The sequence below is a fragment of the Panonychus citri genome, unplaced genomic scaffold (genome assembly GCF_014898815.1).
Source record: "Panonychus citri isolate SS breed McGregor unplaced genomic scaffold, ASM1489881v1 Contig00116, whole genome shotgun sequence".
In the NCBI taxonomy this organism is placed as follows: Eukaryota; Metazoa; Arthropoda; class Arachnida; order Trombidiformes; family Tetranychidae; genus Panonychus; species Panonychus citri.
The window spans coordinates 563,412-584,508 of record NW_026515521.1 but is presented as its reverse complement, the minus strand read 5'-3'; the positions used below and the strand labels follow the sequence as shown (position 1 = coordinate 584,508).

Sequence of the window (21,097 nt, the reverse complement as noted above, 5' to 3'; positions counted from 1 at the left end):
ATTAACCTCCTTCGATACAATAATAATAATAATAATAAAGTTACTTTTCATTGTAACGAAGGTGAAAAAGAGGATGAGCCCAATTAGAAATGTTCAATTGGAGTTGATGATGAGCAGATAAAGGATTCGATCAGTTTCCTCGTTCTAATCATTATCATCTCTCTCTCTCTCTCTCTTTAATGAACTTGTTGATTTCTCATTGTATCAGAATTCTGATTATCATCACCAATAAGGCAATGGAAAAGTGCTTCCATTTAAAAATGTTGATTCTATATTAATAATAATCAATGACACTTCGAATGGTACATTTTCCTTATATTGATCATGAACAATACCAGTAATTTGATTTTTCGTTTCCTGATCATACTAATTATCACAATTACTGGAACAACTTATCACTCTAACAATATGAGCATTTCATTAATATCCTCGTGAGAAGTAAAATCTAACCTGATTAAGATCATGATTAATAACAGACTATGTGGTATGTAAATAACAGTTAATTCTATTAATTAAAGGTAATCAAACAATTAAGAATCAGTTAGAATGTTTGACAATCAAATATGAGAATAAAATTCATTAATCATGATTTAATTGTGTATTCTGATTATGGTTATGAACAATATACATGTAAAACTTTATGCTAATTCATGTATATTTTAACATGATTCTGTAACAATTAACTAGTTAATCAATTTAACAATTAAAACTATGTAACAAAATACAATCAACCAATGATTGTAAACAAAACAAAACAAAAAATGGGGAAAAAATTAACATTAAATTAAATTTCAAGTCTCTTTCTAATCATCATAATTAACGATCAACTTTCAGGCCTTTATAGATGATTAAGTTAATTATCCTGATGATGCTGATGATTAAGTTAATTGTGTTAAAATGAAATATTTTGATAACATGTAAATAATAATAATAATAATAGTAATTGTTATGTATGGGAATAGGTAATCCAATTACACTTGACCATTAATGAAGATGGTTGATTATAATTGTGATCACAATTAAAGTTACATTAAAATAACTGCAATAGTTAAGATTAATTGTCATTAGGAAAAAATTTATTACTTATCATTAGTTTGTTGATATTTATGATATGGAGCAATATCGTTAATCTAATCATCATCATCATTTCCTTTTCCTGTATTGTACAATTGGATGAAAAAAAAAGTTGTTCTATTTTTGAATAAATTGGTTGTTGATTAAAAACAATTGAAACATTATCTTGATTTAATTTGATCTCCTGCTACAATCAATCATTTCAACAATTGTAATGATGAGCAAGTTGATCATCATACTGTTTTACAGGTAAGTTTTGTACAATAATAATATATAAATTGCTATCGGATTAAATTGTTAATTGCGGTTAAATTATCCTAATTTAATTTACTTTATATTAATCAAGCACTAAATTGGTGTTTTCCAAATTGATTGGATAAACCTTTGAGCCTCTAATTGCAGCTCAATAAAAGTAGTAAGCTTAATTATCAGTAAATGTACCTGTTAGTGAAAATCAGTAAGTAATTAAATTGAGTAATTTAAACAATCATCATGATCACAATTCAATTATTACCGTTAACAAGCCAATAATTACTAATTATCATCAATAAATCAATAACACTACAGATCTAAACAACAACAACAACAAAAAGTAATGATTAATTGTTATCATTATCATTTACCAATCTTATTACCCTGTTTCCTGATACACTCATGAATTAATCAAGCTACAACTCAGGTAAATAATACACTAAAAAAGTTAATCACTCCATCACAATTAAGCCTGAAACTCATGTACAGTTTTTTATTTTATTGTTGATGATGAGTATTAATGATGAAAAAGGAAACAGGTAAAACAGGTAAGAGTGATGGTCATTTTGACCATTCCTGTTTTTGCAATGCACTTTGTACGTAGTCAACATGTTCATCATCATGATTTATAAATATTACCATTAATTTATCAACTTCGTGATTCAAGATAAAGGTTGAAAGACAAGGTCGACTTATGAACAGTTTATTATTTCATATAAATAATATCTTGACCCTTGGCTAGTTAAATAAATAACAATAAAATTTGAATAAAACAAATGGAAACATTCAAATTGTTACACCACAATAATCATGATCATTTTTCATACTTCATCATCTGAATAGTTCTGACGCTTCTGATTAATATATATATAAAATCATTTACAATCAGTAGTAAAGGTGAGTTACAGGGTATACGAATTACCTGTTATCATCTTTATCGTGTATAAGGTTGAAAAGAAAACAAAAGAAATTAAATTGATTAATAATAACTTTTTTTTTCGACTCACAATATTATTGAATATTTAACTTTTTTCTGTTCACAATTAAATGATAAACGAGTGTAGGAGTTGCAAGTAGGTGTCCAAGAAGATGATTAATACTGACCACAAGCTTGGAACCACATCCATAGTAATTTGTTTTGTTTCTTTTTTTAATTAATCATGTTGATTTGTTAATTTAATTCTGCCAATTAACAAATTATTACAATCACACATTTCAACCTTTCTTTTCTCAGACAGTTCAATTAACAATCATCATTGAAATTCAAATGTTTAACCGGTGGTTTAATGATTTAATTTAATTTCTTTCACCAACAAAACATTATTATTAATACAAATACATTTACTTTAACAACTTTATTAGAGTCATGATTGTTTAACATAACTAACAATTAACCAATTACCATTTAGATAAGAATCAGTAACAATTATCATCATTCATCAATGGAGTGAATAAATTATTAATTCTGTCTCTGATTAACCAATAATTTAATAAACTTATAGGATTCAAATTAATCATGAAAGACTGAGTTTGATTAATTACTCTTCCAATATTAACAATTGTATTGATTTCGAGCAATAATTGTTGATTGACCATAGATTAATATTTAATCTGTACCAACAATCAAAGGTCAGTTTGAAGGATCCATTTGGGTCTTCTGATTGTTAATTGCTACTCCAGTAAATTAGTGACCATTAATTAATATTTTTTGATGATCAAATTTGATTCTACAACAAATTTAATCATGTACCTTGATAGCTCACCTTAATCCGATTAAATAATTCATACATAAATACAATGTTTATGATGACACCCAAAAAGTTAATTGTCATATTGTACTCTAGGTAACAATTAATTAACCCAATTCAAAATTTTGATAAAATTGTTAACTAAATTCAAGGTAAGTTGATAACAATCAAATAATTTTTATCAATTAAATGTTACTCCTTTTCCCTTGGAGTCTTAATTTAATTCAATGAAAATTTTACTCAATCATAATCCCGAAATTAATACAAACATATTCAACAATTAGCTTTAACATTGTTCTTTACTCTTAATTGTACCCATTAGGATAAGGATTATGATCAGAGGCTAATCAATCAAATTGATATGATGATCATTTTGATTGCTTCTGCATTGTTAACAATCAAAGTTGCATTGGTTTATGAAAGATACTCAATCATTATCATTGGCTCTTTATGGTAAATCAATTGCAAGTATCAGTAAGATTAATTGTGACAATTTAAGTATTAAATTGAAAAGCCAGACAAGGTTAACAAATAGTATCATTGATGATGAGCCCTTAGGGCAAGTAAATTGTTGTGACAGTTAATCAACAAGATCATTAATTATTACAATCATTAATTTGATCACTCAACAGCTCATTAACTTTCAAACCATTTAATCAAAGTGATTAGATTATTGAATTTAAAACAAGATGAAAAAAAAAGCTTTTTAAACTGTTACATTATTTAAATTGTTCACTTTTAATTAAAGCAGAAACAATTAACATTTACCTTTGTATCAATAATTTGGTTTAATTTTTTTAAAATGCGAATTTAATTAAATTTAATTTTCACAAGTTGAGATGAAAGAAAATTTCGTGTTGCAGTTTCAACGGAAAGTTAATTGTTTGTTAACCATTTAGATGAGTCTTAAAGGATTAACATTGAAATGATTAACACCGAAAGTGGAATTAGAAAAGTGTTTGAATGATCATTTAATCATTTTAACAACAGCGAACAATTAAAAAGATTGATCATTTATGAGATGAGCACGATTTTCTGTACTAGTTAAGTGATTAATTGAAGAAAAGTTTCTTTTTCTCGAAAAAAGTACAATAATTTTGTTTATCGTTAATATTGTTGATTAAATGGTTTCGAATGCGATTCTATTGTGAAAGTTTCCTGATTACAATCCTTGAACTTTTTACAAGTATTTTTGATTATCATCATCAATTAATTTCTTCAATACTAATAAATCACTTGAAGGGCAAAGTTTACATTCATCAAAAGTTTCGAGAAAATTATTTCTACTCTCTATTTGGTCAATGTCTCTGAATTGTGTTCGAAAGTTATTCTTAGCATGTTATTCATACGGTTCAAATTGATTCAATAGATAGAATTCAAAGGACACTCTGCAAAAAATTAGACTTTTTAGTTAAGAGTTGAGACTGCGGAGAACTATCAATTTTTGGCCTTAAAAATTGGTTGTTTTTGCTATAAATAGTTTGACAATGTTTGATGAAATAATATTTCATTCGAGCAAACACAATACATTCGGGTATTTATAACTTAAATGTAGTATAACTTTCAATTTACTTAAGTCGCAGCTAGACCATCAATTTTCAAGGCCAAAAATTGATAGTTCTCCGTAGTTTTGGTTAAATGACTATGATTGGACTTATTCAAACATCTCTAAGTATTGTAGTTTCGGAGATATTAGTCCACGAAGATCGCAGGCCACCCTTTCATTTCGGTAAAACTGTTGATCAAATGGAAAAAGTGCTCGATCCACGATGTTAACCCATACTAGGATAGTATCAGAAATAAGTTTCAGATCATTCTCGACACTAGGGACTAATCGCGGTCCATTTATTTAAATACAACGGAATTATGACCGGAGCACTTTGGACATTTTTTTCACCAAAACAAATCTAATTTTCTGTAAGGGCATGAAAAGTTGTCAATAAAATAAAAATTTCATGATCTAAAAATTTATCGTTTCTGAGAAAAAGTGACCTGAAGTTTCAACTTCGAACTTGATTTTCTCGAAAACTACTGATCAGACCAGAAACAGATAAACATATTCAGACTTCATATTTTTGGCCCTACAAATATACAAAGTCTCAACTCTTAACTAAAAAGTCTAATTTTTTGCAGAGTGTCCTTTACCGTTATTTTTTTTTCCTTGTGTTTGTAAGCAGTTTGTTTGATTTGACAATTTAAAGATCAACCGAGTTCGAAGTTGAAACTTCAGGTCACTTTTTCTCAGCAATAATAAGTTTTCAGATGATGAAATTTTTATTTCATCGACATTTTACTTTTCATGACCTTACAGGAAATTAAAAGCATTACCCTTTTTCCTTTTTATTAGCTAAAAAATCCTGGTGATCGGTACACAGACTTTGAGTTTGCAACCACTTTCTTAATTATTAGCGCAGTTAATGATAATCAAGTAAAGATAACTTTTGATATCTAATCAGCTGACCATTTTAAGACCACATCACTCAAATAAGTGGACAATACTTATCATATCTCTGGGTATCTCTCATTGACTATCATTAACTGCTTGAAGTATTTAAAAAGTGGTTGCGAACTCAAAGTCTTTTACTGTATTAGACGATTAGTTTAATCATTGTTTTAGAACGTGAAACTTTCTTAATAATTGATCTATCGATTAAGATAACGCATGAAAGAAAATATTAACTATTAATATTTAAAAATGGTATCCAACGATAATAACGAGTTCAGATTAATATTAAAATTCGAGACGAGCGAAATCAATTAGACAAATTATTAATACTTCCACATTCACGCTTAAGGTCAACTGTAATTACATTTTTATTAATATTCGTTGAACATATTCGATATTAATTGAGAATAAAAATTGCGTCGAACAGAAATAATTTATATTCGATTGATTTAAATTTTGATAATATAAGTTTCAAGAATGTTGGATATTGAATCGATGGTTTCATTTGATGAACGAAACATTCAATACAAAAGACAATCAATGCAAGAATATTAAGTGCTACAAAGAGCTTAATTAAATCAGCATAATTGGAATAAGTGATCGGTTCATATGCACCATCAGGTGTAGCACTCAATTTCTCATATCGCCAACATGGTGGGTAATCTAATAACATATAATACAATAATAATTGGCATTTGCGAAACATAGACTATCAAAAGCAGTGCAATTAACTTTGGGATGAGAATACAAGTCGGACCATTTGTTTATTGGAAGTGGTCGAAATGATATCGAGTATTGAGTCGATTAAGAGACAAAGATTAAGCAAAACATTTATATGCCTTATTATCTAATTTCCATTTAGAATATAAAAAATTCAATAATTTTAATGTCCATGAAACCTATTAGATTTAATAACATCTAGTCGACCTCAAAATTACATCTAGCCGAGTCGTAGATGAATTTGCCTCATTCTCAAACGTGACAATAATTCAGTAATAAATTGATTCTAATTGTCGAATTAATTATTGTAAATGCCGAAATATATTGATAACATGTTTTCGTTTTAGTCATTTGTTCATAAATTTAAATGTTGTACCAATTCTCGGATATATGTATCGATAAACTCATTTTCATCGTCAAAAAGTTCAATGAGCATTATTTTCACATGATTGATTTAATGTAAACCTGAAACTGTTAAAACATCACGATTTTTTTTATTTTATTTGTTTATACTTCAGAATATCAATTCAATAAAACAATTTCATGTTTTCTTTGATGACAATTCATTAATTTGTAAAGTAATTTAATAATTTTTTATTCAAATAAAATTATTATTCTCAATACATTTATGATGATGTCACATGAAATGATATGAATGATTGTCCCTTTCATCCAACTCGTTATGATTATGTTGAATTTCTTGATTGTTATTAGTTTTCTATTAAATGAGCTCAGTTGTTTAACTCGAAACTCTTTGTAAATTTTTACCATCGAATTTATTAATAACATAAACAATATGGTAACGATAAACTACAGATATTTCTTAAAAACAACTCTGGACTAATATAAGTGTAGAACAGTTTAATTATCTCACAATTCCAAAATGGACAATATTCCTGTGATTTAAGTCAACAATCAATTCGATCAAAATAAAGAGTATCAAAAGCAAATTATTCATCACATTTTCAATCGACTGTCTTTCTATCTCCAGATCCAGAAACACGAAACTGAATATTTTAGTTCAGATTTTAGTTTGGTTAAGTTTTTATTAGAAAATGAATTTTACTCAAGATCCTTTAAACGTTCTAATGTCTTTTAATCCATCCAATCCATATGTAAAGTTATCTGAAGAATTAACTCTTGAGAATATCTTGAGTCGTGTTCCTATGAAATTTGAATATCTAAAAGATATAAAAGGGATAATGAAACTTTTGATGACGTTTTAAAATCGGCCAAATATGACATTATTTTTCCAAAGGTAACGCCGTTCTTTTTTCGACCCGATGATGATTTGGCATTCGGCCCGGTGATAGAAAGTAGCGAATGTGTCTTCTTGAATATTTACCCAAATTCATCAAGTAGTACGATTGACAAGGGAATCTTGTCATCGTTTGAGTTCATCGAATATTCAATTTATATTTTCATGCTTATCCTAATTATCCTTGCACTGGTAATATATTTTACTCGATTGGGCCACTTTATCTCTGAGAAATCTTCATTTGGTCAATTTCTCATAATAATCAAAGGTAAATTTGGATTATTCTTATTTCTTACCTGTTCGTTTTCCGTTCATTACATTTTCCATCTATTCTCAACATCGTTCACGACTCAATACTCGATATCATTTCGACCATCTCCAATAAACAAATGGTCCGACTTGTATTCTCATCCCAAAGTTAATTGCACTGCTTTTGATAGTCTATGTTTCTTAAAAGCCAATAAGTCTTTCGGTGACCAAAGTCCAATCGTCCCAATTAAATCAGCGGCAAAACATTTCCGAGAAAATCTTAATCGACCAATTTTGGTACATTTCGGAAGTAGTGAAATACACAGTCAGGTAATTAAACTCTTTTGCCAAGAAAAGCTCGATAAAAGGAATAGAACCGATTTCCTCGTCCACATTAGCTCAAGTTCCTATTACACAGAACTGACCTCTCTGGCCTATTCTATGAACACGAGCTTTAATAAGAAACGCTGGATCATCAGGTCTTTATATTCATGCGCTGAACAAGGATATTGTAGTGTTGCTCAGAGTAGAGCGGTAAAAGTGGCCTCAACTAAATATCTAACAGTAGATTACCCACCATGTTGGCGATATGAGAAATTGAGTGCTACACCTGATGGGGCATATGAACCGATCACTTATTCCAATTATGCTGATTTAATTCAGCTCTTTGTATCACTTAACATTCTTGCATTGATTGTCTTTTATATTGAATTTTTCGTTCATCAAATGAACCAATCGAGTCCGAAGTTGAAACTTCAGGTCACTTTTTCTCAGCAATGACAAGCTTTCAGATGATGAAATTTTTTATTTCATCGGCAACTTTTCATATTAAAAATATTTTAGGAAATTTTATTAGGTAAATTATTTAATTAGTAAATTAATGTTGTTAATGCTGTTATTCGAGAGTCTTTTGAATTTAACCCTCGGTTGCTACTCTCTGAAAAAGTAACAATAAAACTACTCTACTGACAAAAAAGTCCGAATTTTTGCAGCAGTAAAACCATAAAGTGGCAATACAATAAAAAATTTTATTACCCTAACCTTTGACTTTTTTTTTGTTTTTGTCATCTTCGGTCAGTTTTGTTTTTCTTTTCAAACTTGTTGGTTGTTTTCTTTCTTTTTTTGTGTTTTCCTTTTTCAAGTTATTTTGTATTCTTTTATCTCATTGTTCAATTTTCATATAATAATGGAATTAATAAGTACTTGTGGTGTGATTGACAAATATGATGCTTTTCTTGATGATAATATTGATGAAGTTCATCCAATTAATAGAAAAGGAAAAAAAGTGAAATTAAATGAACCTGATTATCATTATATTGCCATAAGGATATACCTGTTTTTCGGATTTATACCTGTGATAAGTGATATTTTCCAATTGGATAAAAACCGTATTAAGGATTTATTGTGCTTCATTCGTTTCGCTCACGGTGATAAAAATTTCGACAACAATATTAAGAGATTTAAAACTTTCATTCATCGTAAGTGGCTGGTAATAAATACCTCATTTGATGAAATTCAAGCTTTTTATTGCTCTGTAGCTTTGGCAATGGTTCTAACAAAAACTACTCTCATGCCATTTTTGTCATTTAGCCGATCTAGTAATGATTTTAATTAGATTACAGGTAAAATGAAAGAGTAATTGGTTTGAAAATTTCTGGAGCTATTGACAAAGGTGCAATTGACAAAGTCGTAAAACCTTGAAAATATAACTAAAGTATAATTGCGACGGTTTACATTTGAAAAAGCCTAAGGACAAAATTGTCCATAGAGTAGCAACCTAGGGTTAATGGAAATAGGTTCTCTTTGGAAATGATTTGTCATTTTACGATTATTCATTGTTAAAGTTTTGTTAACATTTTGATTTGGAGATTCGAATAGAAGATGAACTTCACTCAAGATCCTCTTAGTGCTCTAATCAGTTCCTACAAGACATTGAATTGTTAGCTGAAATTTTTGTCGTCAAATCGAAATTCTCCATGATCCATTCCAATAGATATTCTGGTTCACTATCCATCTGGAGACGACTGAATGTTGTAGAAATATAATTTGTATTTTTGATGGTACTTTTCGCAGCAAAATGAAAGGAAAATTTTCTAAAAAGATTTGCCTCATAGAGAAAATTATCGAAAGTTGGACTTTCGCAACGCAGACAATCGCAGAAAATCTTTTCAACTTCTTGTTCGGTTACAAGTCCAAATGTATCATAGCCTTGTACCTATTCCTTATCAAAACAACTAAACAGAAATCGTCCAAAAGTAAATTGAACTTCAACCGATTTGTCGAATAAAAAGTGAGGGCAACAAGAAAATCAGATCAAATTAAGTCACTTTATTCATGTTTCGAGAAAGATTAACTGAAGATTAATTTTTAACTTTGCTTGAACTTTTTTCAAATAATTTGTGTTTTCTTTTCCTACTCGGTTCGTTTTGTATTCGTCTTGGTTGAATTTACGAACAATTCATGGCCTTGGAGCCCGTCTTGCTTTCATTTCCAAATAATACTTGGTACAGTGCTTTAGAAAATTTTCACCAATGCAGCAACTCCTTGATTGTTGATTTCTTGAAAGGAGTTGACTCAAAAGATTGACAACTTGGTCATCGATTTCAATTTGTTCATCGAAAAGACCAAACATATAGAAGGGTCCATATTTCGAAGACTAAAATGAAAATGAAACAATAATTGAATTTGATTAAATACAATTTAATCATTAGATGATCAATGTTATTGATTTTAATCGAACCAAATTCTGGCCATATAAAAGTGTTTCGATCTTTAAATTTTGTAACTCATTTTACTTCAATATTCAAGAGTCTACATCTAAAATATCGTTCAAATCTAACCATTGGTTCTCGAGATATTGAGACAAACGTCCGTAAAAGTTTTAAAAAAATCCAGTATATTTAATTTTTAAATTAACTTTCATCAAACTATACATTAACCCAAGGATTGGCCATCTAATCAATAGAATCATAATTGACTAATGTTAATTGAAAAAGTAATTAACTGATCTACAAAAAAAATAGAAACTTTTTTCCTTTTCTTTAAGAGTTTTTTTTTCATGATTTACTCATTTTAATTAATTTTCTTGTACTATATTTCATTGATTTGATCAGTCCAGCGGTGAAAACACCCTTGGCACTTTGTGTCCAACTTGATTTCCTAACAATTTGTCTAATTGCTTGACGAACATCATCAGAATACTTGTAACTTTGAGCGATCGCCATTAAAACATCATCCAAATCACGAAGTTTACCTCGACTTTCATAATTGAAATATAAATTTTGCTGAACTCGTTTCGGTAATAAACTTAAATTGTGACAAATAACTCGTGGTGATAAATCTTGAAAATAGATTCGTTGGTTACTGTTAAAAGATAATAATCCTTTCTCAATGGACGAACCAATATAAGGCTGATAAATTGATTTAAATTTCTCAATATTTGGTTTCACTATTTTGGCCACTTTGTTACGATCCTCACCAAAGGTCATCCGAAAATCGCCATCGTAGCTTAAATTGGCTATTGTTATAAACAATTGTTCCTCGGTAAAAGTTTCACTGAGCAAAAGGAGAGCTGAATAGAGAGCATTTTGATGGTTAATTGTTAAGGCTTTGGAAATACTTCCATCATCACTTGGTGAGTGAATAATTTTCACCGGCTTATGAAGACGCCCGGAGGTGTAAAGATGATCCCAATCGTAGAGATCATTGATTAGATTTTTTCGATTAATTATTCCATATTTAAGTAAACATTCAGCTCCATTATCATCTTTGATTGGAATCAATGTATTAAAATAAATTGAGGCTCCAAAATTATCTTGAATATTGGTAATCACTTTTGCACCGAAACGTTTTAAAATTGAATAGTGATTCTGGTTGGTTGATAAATTGTTCTCATGAAATTTAAGGCTATCGTCAACTACTACAATCATGTCAATCATTTTCACTTGCTCTTCAGATGATGATGGTGATGATGAAAACCATGATGTCAATTTATTAATTGGTTTAATCAGGCGGGAAGGTGAAGTCGTTGAGTTTACAGAATGACCAACAACACCAAGGGAAGACACTGATTGTTTAAAAACTGCCGATCCATAGGCAAAGGCGAAACAATAACCACCAGGTAAGAGAGAGAGTAAATTTTTCAGATAATATGAATTAACCAGAGACATTTAATCATCAAATTATGAATGAAAATTTAGCAGAAAAAAACAACTAAGAAAATAATCAAAACAATTAATGTAAACAAGGAAAAAAAATTAGAAATCATATGTTAATAGAAATGTTTCATTCTACTAGATGGAGCCACTTGTTGATCAAAATTCTAAATTAAATTGAATTAAGTGATTAAAGATTTTGATTAAATGGAAAAATATTGAGAACAATTTAATGATACAAATGATTTATTATAATGACTTTGAACCTATGGAAGATTCAATTGTGAAACAATTAGTTTTGATTGTTTGGAAAACATTAATGATCAAGAAACTTGTTTTTCTCTTATCATACAATATTTACAGTTTAATTGTTGATATAAAAATCTGATTACTTGATTAGTTAATGAACAATTATATTGTCTCTAAGGGTAATTGTTTAATCAAGTTGGGCAATCTAATTGATTTTAGTTTTGAACAATTTGAGAGCAAAACAACAAAGTTGTCAACTTAATTCACCCATCATTTGTAATTACTCAATAATTATATTATTATTACATCAATTAGGTATGAGAATACATTACAATTATTAACAATTAATAATTAAATTCTAAAATTAGGTTATACAATTAAGAGAAAGGTGTTCAGTTGAATCAAGGAATTAAATTTGATTCCAATGGAAATATAAATATAATCTGTAAAGTAATTCCATTCACAGATTGATATTTATAAATAGAAATGAATTTAAAGTAAACCAATTAATGTTTAATCACGTCGATAACCAAATCATCGCAATTAACTAATATACTTTTGATGGTGTTTGTGATCGTTTTAATTACAATTAGATGAGATTGTATCGGTTGCAATTGAAAATCTGAGTCTTTTCCTAATTCCAATCAATCGCGTTTACTTTTTTTTGGTCTTGACTCTTTGGCATTTTGTTTTCTGGTTAATTGTTGGGTAACAATTAACTTTCGTATCATTTAGGTTTGTAAAATCTTCTGATATTAAGACAGTTTTTAATTGTTGAAACTTTCTTTTTCTTATTAAGTGTGATAATACTCGTTGTCGGTTTTAATGGTATCGATGATTTAATTGGTATCGTTGGCGAGCTGTTAAATGGTTGTAGAGTTTTAATTGCTTCCATCTCGTCGATTCTTTCACGAATAATTTGTTGAAAGGTGAGACATGAGATTCGGTGAAACAATGGGATCACATTTTCCCCTGTTCGAGCGGAAACTGACCAGTATTCAGCTTTCAATTTATCGGCGATTTTAATTGCCTCCGATTCATTAAACTCTCGAGCTGCAGGGGAAATTGCATCAGCTTTCGAGCCAATGAGAAATATAATCGGATTCTTGGTACATTTCAACACTTCCCTTGACCAATTTAGGGAATTAAGTAATGACTTGACATTAGTTAAATCGAAAACAATTAAGGCAACATTTGACCCTCGAAAATAGGAACTGGCCAATGAACGGAATCGCTCTTGTCCAGCAGTATCCCAAATCTAAATTGAAAGATAAAAATATAAATCACAAAGAACAAGTTAAAATTAGAACAATTAAAATTACCAATTACAGATCATTGATTAGCTGATTGTTAAGGGGAAAATTTAATTCATCACAATTGAAACAATTGTAATTGTAATTAAACAATGAGCCGGGCAAACATATTGGCAAAAGAGACTCAGATATTATTGTACTCAATGTAATTGATTAAGGTTATGACATTAACTGATTGTCGTGATTAAAAATGATTATCAAACTGATGAAAACCTTGTTAATGTTCAATTATTATTTAATTATTATTATTTAACAATAACCTTGAAAATCAACTCAATAAACGATTAACAATCTAACCAATGATTAAGATGAAATTGTTTACATGATCATCAACTTAATGAACCGCAAGGAAATCTAATTAAATAGTGAAGGTTTATTTTCATGTCTTCTTGATTCAGTTCACTCTTCAATTAATATAAATATGATAATTTAAATTGTTCGGTTGGTGTTGAAATTAAATTAACTTCACTTTCTATTCTTTGTTAATTGTTAAATTAACGTAACAAGTTAAGTAATCAAGAGGATGAGAAGGATAACTGAAAGTTTAATTTTCAGATTTTCTTTTACTGTGTTGATTTTAGGCTGAATTTTTAGTCTAATCATTGCACTTGGATAATTAAAACATGGAAAACGAATTCAGTTTCATGGTAAACGGATATTTCCTCACTCAATTGAATAAGTTCAAGGATGAACATGATGAATGGGAAATAAACATTCAACGAAATTGATGTTCACAGAAAAAAACCAGATTAGTTCAATTGAGAAATTGGGTTCACTCAAGTTTCCTCGTTGTTGTTAACTAATTATAACCAAAATTCTGCTAATTAATTTTCCTCTGGAAATGAGTCATTCTTTGTACAAGGCAGATGAATTAGGATAATCTTATAATCCCTCCGAAAGATACAAGAGATTAAGGTCATTCAACACAATCAACTATACTGAAAACAAGGATTAAGAATGAAAAAATTATTACTTAATTGTTACGAAACTGGCCAAGAATTAGTTGATCAATTGGCAAAGACATTGACAGAGGTAAAGGATTTTATGATTAGGGTTAATTGTTGTTGATTAAACCTTGATGATTATCAGCTATTGATTAACCTTGATTAACCGTCATCATCATAATCATCATCATCATAGTAATTGTCAACCCTAAGCCTTGATGTTAACCTTTTTCCTTGATTACCTTGTGATAATAACAATGAAACAATTAATGAATAATTATCGGAAAATAATTATCACAATTAAAATTTGATATTAAGAAAAAAGTTTACAAGAAATAACAAGATAAAGCTAATTGCTATGGTTATATTATGATAATCAATGAGAAAGTTAATTCATTATTCAATATTATTGATTCCTAATTGTAATGAATCAAAGTTAACCATATTAAATTGTTGAACAATCAGCAGGATAAATTGTTCCTGAAGGGCAACCAAAAACAGCAAAGATTTTTTTTCTTCATTGGAAAACAATTGTTAACATTATTTACCATCGAATGCTGTTTCATCAAAGTTAATTGATTGTTACAATTAACTTAAACTAGTTCAATTTGATTAGAATCATAAAAACAACATAACAATTGTAATAATAATGAATTATTATTATTACAATCGATTTACAACTGAATCGTCACCTAGCCTTTATTAAGTTAATTCAGTTTGTCTTTATTGACTTAATTGTATAGCAATTGAATTTCAATTGTCAGTTTAGTTTATCAGTATTCAAGACAATTAACAATTATCTCTCTGTATTGTGAAGATGATCAATGTTATTGGACTTGTTGCTAATGTTAAGAGTTGAATGTGATGATTTAATAAGATGATTAATTGTTTTCAAGGAAAACTTGGTTAAGCTTGAATGAGTCAAATCAAGATAATTATCATGATTAGAAAGTCTCATTAATAGTAATCATAAATACAATGGAGGTTCATTCCAATTACCCTGAATTCTGGTAAATTGAGAGGTGATAAAATTAAGTTAATCATATGAGAGACTTAGGAAAACATTTACTCAGCAATTTTGATCATCGTCAATCTGATTACCATTTTCATGATAATTAGCACATCTAACAAAACAACGTTGATATTTTTTCATGTCAACTTACTTGAAGATCAAATTGATTGCCCAGAATTGAATATTTTTGAATCTCGAAATCAACACCAATGGTATCCTTATGTTCAAAGGTAAATTCATCACAAGATGATCTTTTAAGTAGAGATGTTTTTCCAACACCAACATCACCTACAAGAATACACTTTGCTGATCTTGTCCATTGATAAGGTAACAATTTCTGTTGATCACAATAATCAATCACCTTCCAATCAAAGGTAACTTCACGTCCATAGGGTGAGGCATCATTACGATAAGGTACCTGGAAACTGTTGATCTCCTGAGAGATCGTCATGATTATTTAATCTCGACCAGGAAACCCAATGGATCCTCGAGTTTTTCAACTTAAGGGAATGGAAGAAAAAAGTTCACTTAGAGTTAAGGTTTAAACGAGTGAAGATAAGAATGGGAATTGATTTAATCACAAGAAATTAATTTGAATTAAATGTTTCCTGTTGAATAAGTTGAAGAAGAGAAATTTAATCTAACAGAAATACGCGAATCCAAAATGGCGTAACAAACAAGAGAAATTAAAACAAACTCTAGCAAAGAGTAAACAATAGTAACAATTGTAGATTCCTTGTTGTTGTAGAAATGATCCATTAATTGAATAAGTGAATATGATGATGATGATTGAGGTAATTATGAAGACAAAGATACAGATAGAGAGGGAGAGGAAGAAGGAGAGAGTTAATTGTGATTAACAATCAATGACCAAAAAAAATTGAAGCTTCTACTTAGAAGTCTAAACTTTGAATGAGAAGATGGGAAAATATTTATGGCTTAGTCAAGCTCTCAGCCTATGAAGAAAATTGATCATAAAAAGGAAACAATTTAGTTAATTGTTACCCCACAGATCAAAGTTTTTTCACTCTCTGTTGCTGTTGTTGAAGGTCTAGGTTGAACATTCAAATATGTAAATGTATGGGTAGGCTGATTTGTCATCACTTGGGTACTAATCATTAGACTTGTCTCAGTATTCAGATTAAATATACATCAACTAATCACCCTGACAATTTATTTCTTCATCATCACAATTTTCTCCTACTTCCTCTCCCTCTCTCCCTCCTTCTCTCTCTCTCTCATATTTCTTGTAGATATTTACCTTTTTCTGAATCGACCATGAAGGTTATGAATATGGATTGAAGTTTCTTCCCATTTAGAGATGATCATGATTCCGTGAGACCTTCAATCATTTTTTGGTTTGTGGTTTAACATTAAATTGTTGGTAAATTGAATGTAACAATTAACGAAGAAGAAAAGAGCAAAGCTAATTTGGATTAATTTTCTTCTGTTTTGTTTGTTTTTCCAGTTAAAATATACTTTCATTAATCAACTGATTACACCTTTTATACTTAAGGTATTGACATAAATGAATATTCGAATGAATAATTAGCATCAACAATTAACAATCAAAATGAATTAGACGCTAATTTACTTACTAGTAGTTAATGTACATTATGAGTAACGGTTAGTATTTTCATTATTATTGTTCATTAATATGAAATCAAAGATATGAAGCAATTGGTTAGTATTTTTGAAAGTCGATACAAAAAATGTTAATCTTTTAAAATAAAATTTGAGAAATCAAACTTAAGTTTTTAGATTCAAGATATTAACTGCATTGATAATCTATTTCTGTATTTATATTTTTATGCATTTACCTTTGGACAACCTTAATATAATTTCCTGTTTTATGACCAGAATTGTGTTTAATTTTGAATAACCCAGTTAATCAATTATCGATAAACTGAACTAAATGGTTTTTAAAATTAGACGATTATGAGATGAAAGCTGAACATAAAAATTGATTATTTTGTCTGAATATACTTTTAATAGTTAATCTTTATTACACCTACCCCCGAGGTTAATGCTTTATACATTTCCATTGGACATAGTCCAACCGCCCTGAGGCCCTGAGCTAACCGCCCAGTTTACATGAATTTTTCAAATACAATTTTAAATCAGTGATTGAATAATTTGGTGGCTTCATTGGCTTGTCCTTCATTTGGTTGAATGTATCTAATGGTGACAATCATTTTGTTTAGTTTTTGTTTGTTTGTTTGTTTTTTTGTTTTTAAATATAAAGAATTTAAATATTTGAATTTTAAATCAGAATTTTTTTCAATCAAGCTATTTTAAATCATAATAATATTAAAAGTTATTGATTGTACTCCATAGATGGCAATGCTGTCTACTTTTCTTTTAGGGGAAAGTTCAACTTTTTTCGCTCCTGATAAATCCTTAACTTTACCTGTAAATTTAAAATTTAATTTCGTGTTATTATTGTTCATCTTATCACGTAGATCAAGTTAATACCATAAAACCACCTTACACTTATAACCAAGAAAATTGTTTAAAAGATTGAAATTCTAATATTATTTTCTCTTTTCTCCATACCAAATCTAATGAGTTAACCATTTTCGGACCTCAGGATCTTCATCACACCTCAACCCTTGGTTCCTAATTATAATCATCAAATTGGACATTTGGATAAGCAAAATAATCATCAATTAATCTATTTTATAAATTCTCACTTAATAGTTTATCTTTACCTGAATTTTTGCATTTCAATCTCATTGTAATTTCCCTCCCCAAGTCGTCTGGTACGACTTTCCTCCTTTTTGGAGGAGCTACAGTACTTCCCCTGTAGTATTAATGTTAAATCATCACCGCTAAGGTGACAATAAAAATTTCTAAAAATTTTAGACTAAAATATCTCTGGTCGACCAGATAATGTCGTGGTTAATATAAAAGCACGTAAAAGACCTTAATTATATGATATTCGGCAAAACATCTACTGTGCTATAGACTTTCCTTATAAACTTAGACCTTCTCACCATAAAAGATGATTATCTTGAAATCCTTAATCCATTAACGCTCATCTTACCTCTTTGCTAATGAAACTGTGTCTATTAACTATCGATTGTTGATAGCACGTTCTAAAATAAATAGTATTAAAAGCATTTAATCGTAAAATCATAACGAAAGTTGGGATGTCAATTCGATTAATGTAATTGATAGAAAATGAATTTGGAGCAAAATCTTTGACGAGAAACTGAACCTTTCATAATTTATTTTATTCTTCACTTTCAATATTGAAGCTTTGAATTTAGATTTCGAAGTTCAGACAAAATGAATTTCACACAAGATCCTTTTAAAGTTTTCTTCGCTATGTATGACCCGGGTGAATATCTTTATCGGAAAGTTTTGTTTTTCGTTATGTCTAATTTTTTAGGCAACGTTCCAATAGAATTCATATTTTTTCCTGAGAGCCGTAAAAATGAAAGTTACCAATATGTTTTCTCGTCAGGAAATTATGACTTGCTGTTTCGTTATGAAAATATACGTCATTTTGACTATGGATTTAGAAATGTGTCTATAAATCCAATAATAATGAGTGACTATTGTGTCTTCATTAACTTTTATCCAAATTCTTCGACCCTTCAATTGACAAAGGAATTCTATCTACATTTGAAATCATCGATCATTCTGTTTATCTACTCATCTCGTTGTTGTTTGTTCTTAGTTCAGTGTTATACTTGATTCGATCACATTCGATCATTGGAAGTGAAAACAGAAATAATGATCTATCTCGACTCCGAAAGTTTTCATTGTTGATGAAAAGTAAATTTGGTTTACTCTTGTTTCTTTCTTGTTTATTTTCTGGTCACTACATTTTCCATCTATTTTCAACATCGTTCACGACTCAATACTCGATATCATTACGACCACCACCAGTCAATAAATGGCCTGACTTGTATTCTCACCCCAGAGTTAATTGCACTGCTTTTGTCGAAGAAAATTGCCTTTGGCGAGTGAATGAAACATATGGCTCAGCAAATCCACTCATTCTTCTTACTAAAAAATCATTCTACGAATATTATTCCCAAAATTTTGATAAACCAATTTTATCACATTTTATTGAACACAAAGATTTAATAACACTGTTACAAATGTTTTGTTTCGTAAAGATTAATGGTAACGGGATAAATAATTTTCTCCACCATACTGGTACACGTTACTATTATGAAGAGCTTCATTCGTTAATTTATAGCACCAAGAATCCTTATAAGAAACGTTGGATTATTAAATGTTTATACGCAATCATTGAACAAGGATATTTTGATGCTACTGGAGAACGAGCGTTTAGAAAGATTCATGGTCCTTGGGTAAGAAAACAATACCCACAATGTTGGCGCTTCGAAAAGCTGAATACCAAACCTCAAAGTTCATATCGACCAATTAACTATTCTAATTTCGGCGATTTTATGTTTCTTTATCTGTCACTTAGTTTTCTAGCATTTTGCATCTTTATCTTTGAATATCTCATTATGAAATTTAACAATCGATGTCCAATGGTGTTTGGAAACCTTTAACAAGCAAAATGTCAATAATAAAATGATAAAATTTTCTTCTCATTTTTTAAGTCTCTTGTCCATCTATTGTCCAACAGTAGTAAGGAAAAGATTGCTTCTGGCTCATAAGACATTTCTGGCTCAGAGTTGACATCTCTGGCTCAGTTGACATTTCTGGCTCAAGTGACATTTCTAACTCAAGTGACATTTCTAACTCAAGTGACATTTCTAACTCAGGTACATTTCTAACTCAGGTACATTTCTAACTCAGGTACATTTCTAACTCAGGTACATTTCTGGCTCATATTAAAACCAACATTTCGTATACATCAGAACTGACATCTCTGAAACAGATTATCATTTAATATACATTTCTAACTCACACAAAGTTGACATCTCTAGAACAAGAGGGAGTATATAAGAAAGAAGGAGAATGAATTAAAAGTTAAAATGCATCTACTCGTGATAAATTTCATCATTCTGTGTCTACTCGTTATACTGTTAATAAAGAGTATCTATTATGGCAACATCAAAGAATCAGGGATCCTCCTCGCTTAAGTATGACATAGTCAATGTGGTATCACTGTGGAACATCGGACCGATACAGATCAATGTGGACAACTCTAAGCGTAAGAAGAGGTTCAATGCAGAGGTTGTGAGGAGGAAGGAGGGTGTCTTCTTGGTATTTTCTTCTGGTAAGGTGACCGCCACGGGGTTCAAAAACATCAACGTGGCTGGTGTGTGTTTACAAGAGGTTTACCCTGAGAGATCGGTTATCTTCGTGAAGGTAGTCAACATAACAGCCCACAGTTACCTTCCTTATTCATTTGACACCCATGCAATGATAGCCAATTATCAAGATACAACATATGAGCCTGAGATTTATCCAGCGGTATACATCAAAACGGAGATGGTGACATTAATTTATTACACCACTGGTTCAGTGATAATAACAGGAGCCAAAGAACAAGATGAGATTGATACAGCGTTAACTATGTTTGTAAATCGAACGTCATTGACCCGCATTTAACATTTCTGAAACATTTCATATGTCAACTGAGCCAGAGATGTCAACTCTGAGCCAGAAATGTCTTATGAGCCAGAAGCAATCTTTTCCTTACTACTTCCAACAAAATTTCAAAGAGACTGTATGAGTTTAAACAT

The 21,097-nt window shown here is 29.7% G+C and overlaps 2 protein-coding genes across 2 annotated transcripts; both read right to left on the bottom strand.

The window, feature by feature from the left end:
- Positions 1 to 10,625: 10,625 nt before the first annotated feature.
- LOC128390195 (phosphatidate cytidylyltransferase, mitochondrial-like) lies at positions 10,626 to 11,986 on the bottom strand. Its single transcript, XM_053349873.1, has one exon. It carries the CDS (start codon positions 11,914 to 11,916, stop codon positions 10,804 to 10,806), a length of 1,113 nt encoding a protein of 370 aa, XP_053205848.1. The 5' UTR covers positions 11,917 to 11,986; the 3' UTR covers positions 10,626 to 10,803.
- Positions 11,987 to 12,129: 143 nt separating this feature from the next.
- LOC128390196 (ras-related protein Rab-34-like) lies at positions 12,130 to 16,611 on the bottom strand. The gene is made up of 2 exons (XM_053349874.1): positions 15,571 to 16,611; positions 12,130 to 13,408 (listed from the first exon to the last, which is right to left on the bottom strand). Exons 1-2 carry the CDS (start codon positions 15,868 to 15,870, stop codon positions 12,878 to 12,880), a joined length of 831 nt encoding a protein of 276 aa, XP_053205849.1. The 5' UTR covers positions 15,871 to 16,611; the 3' UTR covers positions 12,130 to 12,877.
- Positions 16,612 to 21,097: the final 4,486 nt, after the last annotated feature.